Source organism: Chlorocebus sabaeus, chromosome 5 (assembly GCF_047675955.1).
Source record: "Chlorocebus sabaeus isolate Y175 chromosome 5, mChlSab1.0.hap1, whole genome shotgun sequence".
Lineage (NCBI taxonomy): Eukaryota > Metazoa > Chordata > Mammalia > Primates > Cercopithecidae > Chlorocebus > Chlorocebus sabaeus.
The window spans coordinates 14,730,946-14,741,991 of record NC_132908.1 but is presented as its reverse complement, the minus strand read 5'-3'; the positions used below and the strand labels follow the sequence as shown (position 1 = coordinate 14,741,991).

General features: G+C 48.6%; 1 protein-coding gene across 1 annotated transcript in view; it reads right to left on the bottom strand.

Moving 5' to 3' along the window:
• Positions 1-3,930: 3,930 nt before the first annotated feature.
• The window catches only part of BMERB1 (bMERB domain containing 1), a 188,840-nt gene continuing 181,724 nt past the window's right edge, over positions 3,931-11,046 (bottom strand). The window contains exons 5-7 of the mRNA XM_007986401.3: positions 9,893-10,007; positions 7,995-8,077; positions 3,931-5,184 (exon numbers count right to left, since the gene is read on the bottom strand). Of these exons, the coding sequence (XP_007984592.1) occupies positions 5,072-5,184; positions 7,995-8,077; positions 9,893-10,007 (311 nt within the window). The 3' untranslated portion in view covers positions 3,931-5,071. The remainder of the gene's footprint in view (positions 5,185-7,994; positions 8,078-9,892; positions 10,008-11,046) is intronic.

The window sequence follows — 11,046 nt, the reverse complement described above, 5'->3', positions numbered from 1 at the left end:
TGAGACAGAGTCTCGCTCTGTCGCCCAGGCTGGAGTGCAGTGGCGTGATCTCGGCTCACTGCAACCTCTGCCTCCCGGGTTCACATCATTCTCCTGCCTCAGCCTCCTGAGTAGCTGGGACTACAAGCGCCCATCACCACACCCGGCTAATTTTTTTTGTATTTTGAGTAGAGATGGGGTTTCACTGTGTTAGCCGGGATGGTCTTGATCTCCTGACCTCGTGATCTGCCCGCCTCGGCCTCCCAAAGTGCTGGGATTACAGGCGTGAGCCACCGCGCCCAGTCCTGTTTGTTTTTAAATGGGAGAGATGTGTTTAAATCCCTCTGATGGGAAGAGAAAGAACAATTGGGGCTACAGTGGTGGGGAGGGAGGGAGATGAATGATGACTCTGTCACTAACAACCCCTGGGACCATGGGCAATGGATTTACTGCCACTTCCTCATCTGTAAAGTGGAAGTAATAACAGGATCTGACTCATCGGGTGATGTGAGGAGGGAAGCAGCCAGTGTGTGCACATTGCTCAGGGCATAGAGATAAGATACCATAAATGTTACTCCCATTATCAGCCTCCCCCATGGCTTCTAAAAGGAGCAAGTCTAGGTGTGCAGGACCCCACTGTCTGCAAGGTTTTCCGGCTTGGAAGGTGGCCCTGGTGATCTGGAAGCATCTGGAATTATTATTAATACTTTCTTCTGCTCTTCTGTGACAGCCTAAATAAATTGGATTTTTTAATGTTTTGTTTTTTAAAAAAAATCAATAGGAATGACAGGAACATAAGGTAGGTGTAAAACCCAGAGCTTAGTGGAAGTACCAGAGGCAGGATTTCGATGAGGGTTTGATCTCCTCTGGTTCATGGGATATGTAAGTGACTGCTGTATAGTTGGTCTGGGGCCAGACCTCCCTGACCCCTCTTTTTTTTTTTTTCTTTTTTTCTTTTTTTCGAGATGGAGTCTCACTGTGTTGCCCAGGCTGGAGTACAATGGTTTGATCTTGGCTCACTGCAACCTCCACTTCCTGGGTTCAAGCGATTCTCCTGCCTTAGCCTCCCGAGTAGCTGGGATTACAAGCGTGTGCCACCACGCTTGCAAAGTTTTGTATGTTTAGCAGACACGGGGTTTCACCATTTGGCCAGGTTGGTCTTGAGCTCCTGACCTCAAGTGATCCTCCCACCTCGGCCTCCCAAAGTGCAGGGATTACAGGCATGAGCCACAGCGCCCAGCCTTGACCCACATTTTTTATGGGGAAGAGAGGGCGGTGGGCCCTTTGCAGCCTGAGTTTTCACTGCACGTTGGAGCGGGAAGGGTCTGTGGTGGGTGGAATTGGGTCCTCCCCAAATGCATGTGTACCTGGAGCCTCAGAATGTGACCTTGGTTGGAAAGAGGGTTTTTGCAGAAGTAATTAAGGGAAGGGTCCAAATGAGATCACTGCATTCGGGTGGACCTCAGTTCAATGTCTGGTGTCTTTATGAGAGGGTGCACAGAGTCACATATACAGCGGAGAAGGCCACGTGGAGACAGAGGTGAAGACTGGAGTGGTACAACCAGGGAATTGCCAAGGTGCCAGGAGCCACCAGGAGCTGCAAAAGGCAGCAAAAGATTCTTCTCCACAGAGGGAGCAGAGCACCGCAGACACCTTGATTTCAGGCTTCTGGCCTTTAGGACTGTGAAAGGAGACAGTTCCATTGTTTTAAGCCACCCAGCAGAAGGTCATTCATTATGGCATCCCCAGGACACGAATACAGTCTGGCTTCATGCTTGATCTAGGTTGGTGAAGGAGGACACGGGGTCCTCTGAGGCCATTGTGATGGCACTGAGTAGCCCAAGGGACCCTTTTCAGCATCAGAATGGTGGGAAGTGGTGTGCAGACCACAGCCTCGAACACACAGAGTGGGAGGACTGGGGTCTAGCGGCCTGTTGGGAGGGCCTGTCCAACAAAAGACTTTTTTTTTTTTTTTTTTTTTTTTTTTTTGAGACGGAGTCTTGCTCTGTCGCCCAGGCTGGAGTGCAGTGGCCGGATCTCAGCTCACTGCAAGCTCCGCCTCCCGGGTTTACGCCATTCTCCTGCCTCAGCCTCCCGAGTAGCTGGGACTACAGGCGCCCACCACCTCGCCCGGCTAGTTTTTTGTATTTTTTAGTAGAGATGGGGTTTCACCGGGTTAGCCAGGATGGTCTCGATCTCCTGACCTTGTGATCCGCCCGTCTTGGCCTCCCAAAGTGCTGGGATTACAGGCTTGAGCCACCGCGCCTGGCCACAAAAGACTTTTTGATCTACATTTTTTTTTTTTTTTTTTTTTTTTAGAGATAAAGTCTCGCTGTGTCACCCAGGCTAGAGTGCAGTGGCTCAATCTCAGCTCACTGTAACCTCTGCCTCCCGTGTTCAAGCGATTCCCCTGCCTCAGCTCTTGAGTACCTGGGATTACAGGCACATGTCACCACACCCGGCTAATTTTTGTATTTTTTGGTAGAGATGGGGTTTCTCTGTATTGGTCAGGCTGGTACAAACTCCTGGCATCAAGTGATCAACCTGCCTCTGCCTCCCAAAGTGCTGGGATTACAAGTGTGAGCCACCGCACCCAACCGATTTACAAATATTTTGAAAATACTACTTATGAACAGCCCAAGAATTTCACTTCTAGCAGTTTATCTTAAGGAAAAAATAAAACATTCAGATGAAACCTTATTCCCCTACATGTTTTTCAAGACACCTTTTTTTTTTTTTTTTTTTACAGGGGATGCGATCTTGCTCTGTCACCCAGGCTGGAATACAGTGGTGTGATCACGGCTCACTGCAGCTGGGAGCTCCCAGGCTCCAGCAATCCTCACACCTCTCAAGTAGCTGGGACCACAGGCCCGTGCCACCATGCCCGGCTATTTGCATTTTTAGTAGAGACAGGGTTTTGCCATGTTGCCCAGGCTGGTCTCGAACTCCTGGACTCAAGCAATCCTCCTGCCTTGACCTTTTCCCAAAGTACTGGGATTACAGGCATGAGCTGCTGTGCCCAGCCCAAGACACTTGGTTCTTTCTTTTTTTTTTTTTTTTTGAGATGGAGTCTTGCTCTGTCGCCCAGGCTGGAGTGCAATGGCACAATCTCGGCTCACTGCAACCTCTGCCTCCTGGGTTCAAGCAATTCTCCTGCTTCAGCTTCTCAAGTAGCTGGGACTACAGGCACCCACACCATGCCTGGCTAATTGAAGACACTATTTATAAGAAAAACTAGGCCGGGCGCGGTGTAATCCCAGCACTTTGGGAGGCCGAGGCAGGTAGATCACGAGGTTAGGAGATCAAGACCATCCTGGCTAACATGGTGAAACCCCATCTCTACTAAAAATACAAAAAAATTAGCCAGGCGTGGTGGTGGGCACCTGTAGTCCCAGCTGGTGGGGAGGCTGAGGCAGGAGAATAGCATGAATCCGGGAGGCAGAGCTTGCAGTGAGCCGAGATCACGCCACTGCGCTCCAGCCTGGGCAGAGCGAGACTCCATCTCAAAAAAAAAAAAAAAAAAAGAAAGGAAGAAAAAAAAAAGAAAACCTAGCGCCAGTCTCCACGTCCAATAGTGAGGAAATGGTTAGGTGAATTACAGTACACCAAAAGATAGATTACTAAACAGACATTGGCATGACTTATGAAGAGTGTTTAATGTTTACAAAGAGCTTTTAATGATATGGAAGATGGTGGTGGTATAAGAAGTGGGAAAAAACTGGTTATAAATGATATCACAATATGATGTCAACGATGAAAAAAACGCACCAAAAAGACTTTTTTTTAAATGCTGAAATGTCAAAGTGGTCTCTAGTTGGAGGAATAATGGTTTTTTTTTTTTTAAAAAAAACAAACTTCTTCATACTTTTTGTACTTTTAAAATGATTTACTATGTACATGGATTACTTCCATAATCAAGAAAAAAAGTAAAAACTTTTAAAATGCCGTGAACGTGGTTTCCATTTTTATTTTCTCTGATGGGTGACTGCACATCAGCGAATCTTGAGTTATGCTAACTACTTAGGCCGGTCACGACACACACACACACACATACAGAGAAGTCACACAGGCTGTACCGGGCTGGCTGTCACAAATGTACATGGAGTTATACAGGTTGAAGTGTTTGGCAGCTAGTTAATATATGCCACCCAATGACGGGACACAATCTGGTCACACGCTGCCTCTCCCGCCCGTCGCCGTTCTTTACAGAGGTCTGTGTGTCGGGCTGGTGAAGTGGCATCCTGCTGGCATCTCTGTGGTGGCCCCGGAGTGGTGGAGTGCCCAGGTCAGCATCTACTCTGGGTCCCATTCTCAACTGCCCTGGCCTTGACCTCAGAGCTTCCAGTTCCCTGCTGGCTCTTCTGCAAGCTGGATCCGTGCAAGTCCAGGCCCCCTTCAGGCACACACCTGGGGCAGACTGAGAGCACAGTGGACACTGTCCTGATGTGAACTGTGCCCAGACACAGGATGGGGGGAAGCGGGAGATGTGACCACGACACCACACACAAGCTTGATCTTTACAGATGGGCCCTCTGGGTCTCTGGGAATGCTATATAGGAGGTGGTGGGGAGACACAGGGGCTGTGTGGAGCCCTCCAGGCGCAGTTGTTGGGAGAGGACAGACAGGGGAGGGGACCTATGCCCATGTGGGGCAGGCCTGAGAGCAGAGCTAGGAGGGTGGATGGGGCATGTGTCCGACATGGTGCTAGATTGTTGAGAAGTCACAACTACACACAGCTGGGGAGCATGCCCCTCTCCCAGTTCATTCACACGGTGGGTTAGATACAGCTAGAGAGAAGTGGAGATACGCTTTTTTGAGGGAGGACCTTTCCTGGTGGTTGGATAAACAGTGAGACAGACTCCTGGGTTCGGCATGCTCTGGGGAGGGCCATGCGACGGTGAGGGACTCCCTACTGCTACACTCTGTACAGGGTGGCCGGGCCCGCCTGCCGCGCCCATGGCCTCTGGCGACAGTCACGGGCTTGCCTTCAACCCCTTCTGCCTTGGAGAGCTCTTGGGCCCCGGTGAAATGGGGGCTATAAAGACAAGAGGGTGGGGGGGGCCCCATGGCCCCAGGGCACCCCACATGGGGGCTACATTATGTTGCACTGGGTGGCCCCGCAACAATCCTTGATGAGTGCCAGCCCCGTCTTGGCCACCGTGGGCTTGCTAGGTGGGGGCTCTGCTTTCTTCTCTGCCCGGGAGCCTGCAGCAAGATGTGGGCACAGGGAGAGGGGGAGAAAGGAACAGAGAGAGGTGAGGTAAGGGGAACCCTGACCATCTGCAGCCCAGCCCCACTGCAACCCCTGGCCAGGTCTTGTTCTAGGCCTTGTTCAGATGGTATGGAGAGCTCATGCACATTTTATATGATCCTCAGCTGGTCCTCATTTTATGGTCCTCATTTTATATGGTCCTCAATACTCAGCTTCCAACCCTAACTTTCAGCCCTTCTCCTAGTCAGCTCTTATCATCATTGAACCTGCCAAGCCTAGCACAGGGCCTGACATCCAAGAATTATCTGGTAAATAGATAAATGGGAAATATTGTTCAAGTCACTTCAATCTGAGGGCTCATATTTTTCAATTTTTGAAAATGCTCATATGTCTTTTCAGACACCTCCACCTCCCATTCTCTGTTTTATCTCCCAGAATGCCTATCACATGTAAGTTGGACCTTCTCACTCTATCCTCTCGGTTTTATAACTTCTCTTTCATATTTCCCATCTCTTTTTATCTTTGTGCTGCATTCTGTGTAATTTTCTTAGGGCTGCCTTTCAATTTATAAATTCTCCCTTCAGCTGTGTCTCTGTATTTAATCCTTTGAGTTTTTACTTTATTGATACAAAAAATTTCAGAAGGCCAATTTTTTGCATGTCTACTTACTCTTTTTTCATAGCATCTTACTATTTCATTTTGGGTTTTAGTCCTTCTCTTAGCTCTTTGATAATTTAAAAGTACTTAGTTTATTTTCCTTTTTAAATAGTTCTATTATTTTTGGTTCTTGGGAGGACACTCTCTTTGGTGCATCTACTGATTCTCCTCATGGTGATTCGGTTCTTCATGGGTTTTTTTCTTTTCTTTTCTTTTTTTGAGATGGAGTCTCGCTCTGTCGCCCAGGCTAGAGTGCAGTGGTATGATCTCAGCTCACTGCAACCTTCGCCTCCCAGGTTCAAGCAATTCTCCTGCCTCAGCCTCCTGAGTAGCTGGGATTACAGGTGCGTGCCACCATGCCTGGCTAATTTTTGTACTTTTAGTAGAGACAAGGTTTTACCATGTTGGTCAGGCTGGTCTCGAGCTCCTGATCTCGTGATCTGCCTACCTCGGCCTCCCAAAGTGCTGGGATTACAGGCATGAGCCACTGTGCCCGGTCGGGTTTTTCATTTTTATTGAGGGCTCATCTTCAAGGGGATTGTTTTTTTCCTGTGAGAATACTGTATACCATGGGATCCAGAAGAATCCCCACTGAACAGTTTTGCATTTGCTAAATCTGCTAGGATCCCAGAGATTTCACTGGTTTTACAAGAGTTTTTATTTTTCAACTTGGAATTCCCGTACCAGATGAGTAGTAAAAGCTGGCCCCCTGCATGTGGTGCAGGCTTGGTGTTTTGATTTCTTGCCAGAATCATTTCTTTTTTCCACCCATAACCCAATAGAGAAGGCAAGTTTCCTTGCTCCTCCTCCATGCTGCTAGGTGGAGTTTTTCTACTTTGCCTTTCATGAAAGGGTCCACTGAGGAGGATGTTGGCCTTAGGCAGTGATCACATGCCCTGTGGTTATAGAAGCCAGCAGAAGAGATCATTGCCCTTCTCTTTCCTTACTTCCTCCAACCGTGTTTCACAGGATGTTAATGAAAACTGGGTTTGTAGTTTTACAGACAGTGGCAGCTTTTGGTTTTTGTCTTCCCAGCAAGATTTCAAGTCCCTCTTCCTCTAACAGCTCATGTCCCTGTGACTGCAGGAGTTGGCATGTTATACATTCCTGGCCAATCCCAGTACCCCCATTCTCTTGGTGATGGTAACGCATCTAAGAGGTGGGAACATAATCCAAGAAGGGTTGATCAGAATCTTTCCCTGAGACTTACATATTTCGATACCAGGAAAAAGAATCTGTGGCATTGCCTCAGAGTTGCTAAGTTATGGTTCTGGGGTTCTGGTCCCATGGAGAAGGCCTGTGTAGTAGGAGAAAAATGATGCTTGCATGCAAAGAGAGGCAGAGATGAGAAAAAGAAGAAAAGTGGGGGAGGTAATAGTGTTCAGTCCTTGAGGCCCTAGTTCTTGTTGCTCTTTCTCTAACAAATTCCTTTTTTTGCTTAGACCAGTTTGAATTGGGCATAATTTCTTTATTTTTTTTTTATTTATTTTATTTTTTTTCTTTTTGAGACAGAGTCTCGCTCTGTCGCCCAGGCTGGAATGTAGTGGCGCAAACTCAGCTCACTGCAAGCTCCGCCTCCCTGGTTCATGCCATTCTCCTGCCTCAGCCTCCCGAGTAGCTGGGACTACAGGTGCCCGCCACCACGCCTGGCGAATTTTTTATATTTTCAGTAGAGGTGGGGTTTCACTGTGTTAGCCAGAATGGTCTTGATCTCCTGACCTCATAATCCGTCTGCCTCAGCCTCTCAAAGTGCTGGGATTACAGGTGTGAGCCACTGTGCCTGGCCTTTTTTTTTTTTTTTTTTTTTGAGGCAGAGTCTCACTCTGTCACCCAGGCTGGAGTGCAGTGGCCCACCCTCGGCTCACTACAACCTCCATCTCCCGGGTTCAGGCAATTCTCCTGCCTCAGCCTCCTGGGTAGCTGGGATTCCAGGTATGTGCCACCATGCCGAGCTAATTTTTGTATTTTTAGTAGAGGTGGACTTTCACCATGTTGGCCAGGTTGGTCTCGAACTCCTGACCTCAGGTGATCCACCCACCTCAGCCTCCCAAAGTGCCTGGATTACAGGCGTGATCCACTGTGGGCCTGGCCTGAAAGATCCTTTTCTCTTTTGTGGGGGAGAGGAATGAATAATGAATATACTCACTGGCTGGAGATTTGGTTACTTTGTCTAGAGGTTTTAACTTGATTCTCAGGAAATCAGCCATTTCCTTGTCTTCTTCTTGCTCCCTGTGAAAGTAGATGGGTAAAAGAAAACAAGATATATAGCAAGCAAAGAAAGCATCAAGGAACCAATGAAATAAACCACTAAATTAAGAAACAGGCTTTGTGGATGGTGCATGTATGTTGTTGTGTGTTATGTGTGTACAGTATGTGTATGTTGTATCTGATGAACCTGCTCTGAGCCAGAGACTTATCAATGATGGAGTAAATGCTTACCCAGAGGTAGGTAAGAGATCCCAGGTCAGAGGCAGGGACATTACAGGACCCTGCTGGGGGGTCAGTGAGTGAGGCAGCATCTCTCCTGACCTTGTATTTTGAAGCCACCCTATTCACCTGTGCTTCCACAAAGTCTGAGGCAGGCCTCAGAAAGCGAGTCACCCTAGCTCTTCCAAGGATCACTAAGATAAAGTAGGTGGTGCAGACTTGCTGAACTGCCTTGAAGAGACAGGGTCTTTCTTTGCCACCCACGCTGGAGTGCAATGGTACAATCATCACTCACAGACGCCTTGAACTCCTGGGCTCAGGAGATCCTCCCACCTAAGCCTCCCAAGTAGGTGAGACTACAGGAGCACTCCACCACTCCCAGCTAATTTTAAAAAATGGTAGAGATGGGCCGGGGGGGGGGGTCTCACTATGTTGGGGCAGCTTGTCTGGGGCATTGATAATTTCTTCTAGATCTGGAAGCAGAACTGGAGGTAAGGAGAATATAATATTTATTGTTGTAGTTTTTTTGTGTTTTTGTTTTGTTTTGTTTTTGAGATGGAATCTCACTCTGTCACCCAGGCTAGAGTGCACTGACGCAATCTTGGCTCACTGCAACCTCTGCCTCCCAGGTTCAAATGATTCTCCTGCCTCAGCCTCCCTAGTAGCTGGGATTATAGGCATGCACCACCATACCCGGCTAATTTTTGTATTTTTAGTAGAGACGGGGTTTCACCATGTTGCCCAGGCTGGTCTTGAACTCCTGACCTCAGGTGATCCACCCACCTTGGCCTCCCAAAGTGCTGGGATTACAGGCATCAGCCACTGCATCCAGCCATAGAATATAATATTTGGATAGGAAGGAAAGTTGGTTTATCTCATTAACCAGAAGTCCACTGCAGCATGAAGAAGGGCAGTGGAATTGCTAGTCCCAGGGGCCTTGAAGAAAGGTCTCTGAGGACACAGAGAATAAACAGCAAGTTGCCCTCTGGGTTGGAAGGGCCTCTTTCCTTGTGGAAGGCCCTAAATCATTGCTCTGGTGCAAGAAAACAAAAATCAAGAACCAACATGTACAGCTTTCCACATTTTCTACATTTACAACAAATTTTTACACTGCAGTTCCAGGGCTGTGGTTGTCCAGGTCAAGGTGGCAGATGCAAAGAGAAGACCCTGATACTTAGAAAAGGGCATTGGTGCCACCAAGGGGAAGGGAAAGGGGGAGAACAAAGCTGGGAGGTTGGGAGGGCAGGGGTGGAGAGCAAGTCAGTTCAGGTGGCAGAGTTTCTGTAGAAACTGACAGCAGAAGTTTCGAGACATTGCCTTGATGAGTGGCAGGATGTGTAGGAAGCTCTGTCATGTATTATGGGATGTGACTCCTCCCTGGTCACTTCCTGGAACAACATTCCTTCAAGAGGCACAGATTTGAAATTCTCTTGAATATGAAATGAATTCTCAAGCCAAAAGGCTGGGGTTCCTTGGGATTCAGCGTCCAGAGACTGTGGGCCAAGGCCATGCCTGTTAGGCAAGGCAGTGAGTCCCAGGAGCAGAAGATGGGTTCTGGAAGGAAGCAGAAGGTTGCTGTTCTGCAGCCCATTCTTCCGGTACCCGCAGTGCACTCACCTTAACCGCTCGACCTCCGCATCATCCACCAGGAAGTCTCTCTTCTGCACCAGTTTGTGGATCTTCTGGATTAGCTCATCCTCTCTCTGCTTCTGCAGTTTGGTTTTTTCTTTTTCTGGAAAGAAGATATCAACAAGGAGACAGATGAGCATTTTGGGAGGCCGAGGTGGGCGGATCACTTGAGGTCAGGAGTTTGAGACCAGCCTGGCCAACATGGTGAAACAACCCCATCTCTACCAAAAATACAAAAATTAGCCAGGCGTTGTGGCGCACGGCCATAATCCCAGCTACTCGGGAGGCTGTCAGCCACCACCTCAGGAGGCAGGAGAATTGCTTGAACCTGGGAGGTGGAGGTTGCAGTGAACTGAGATTGAGGCACTGCACCCCAGCCTGGGCAACAGAATGAGACTTCGTTTCAAAAAAAAAAAAAATAACTACAGATAGACAGATGAGAGGGTGGCTACTAAAAGCACTTGAGCTGGCCGGGCACGGTGGCTCACACCTGTAATTCCAACACTGTGGTGGGAGGCTGAGGCAGGCGGATCACAAGGTCAGAAGATTGAGACCATCCTGGCTAACACAGTGAAACTCCTGGTGGACTCTACCAAAAATACAAAAACTAGCTGGGTGTGGTGGCGGGCAACTGTAGTCCCAGCTACTCAGGAGGCTGAAGCAGGAGAATGGCATGAACCCGGGAGGCAGAGCTTGCAGTGAGCTGAGATTGCGCCACTGCACTCCAGCCTGGGTGATAAAGTGAGACTCTGTCTCAAAAAAACAAAACAAAACAAAAAACACTTGAGCTGAGCGGCCAGGATTGGAGTCCTGACTCTGCCCTCTCTGGATGAACTTGGAGAAGCAACTTGACCTCTTCAAGTCTCAGTTTTCTCATCTGTAAAATACAGTGAGGGGCTGGGTGCGGTGGCTCAAGCCTGTAATCCCAGCACTTTGGGAGGCCGAGACGGGTGGATCACGAGGTCAGGAGATCGAGACCATCCTGTGAATGGTGAAACCCCATCTCTACTAAAAAATACAAAAAAAACTAGCCGGGCGAGGTGGCGGGTGCCTGTAGTCCCAGCTACTCCGGAGGCTGAGGCAGGAGAATGGCGTGGACCCGGGAGGCGGAGCTTGCAGTGAGCTGAGATCAGGCCACTGCA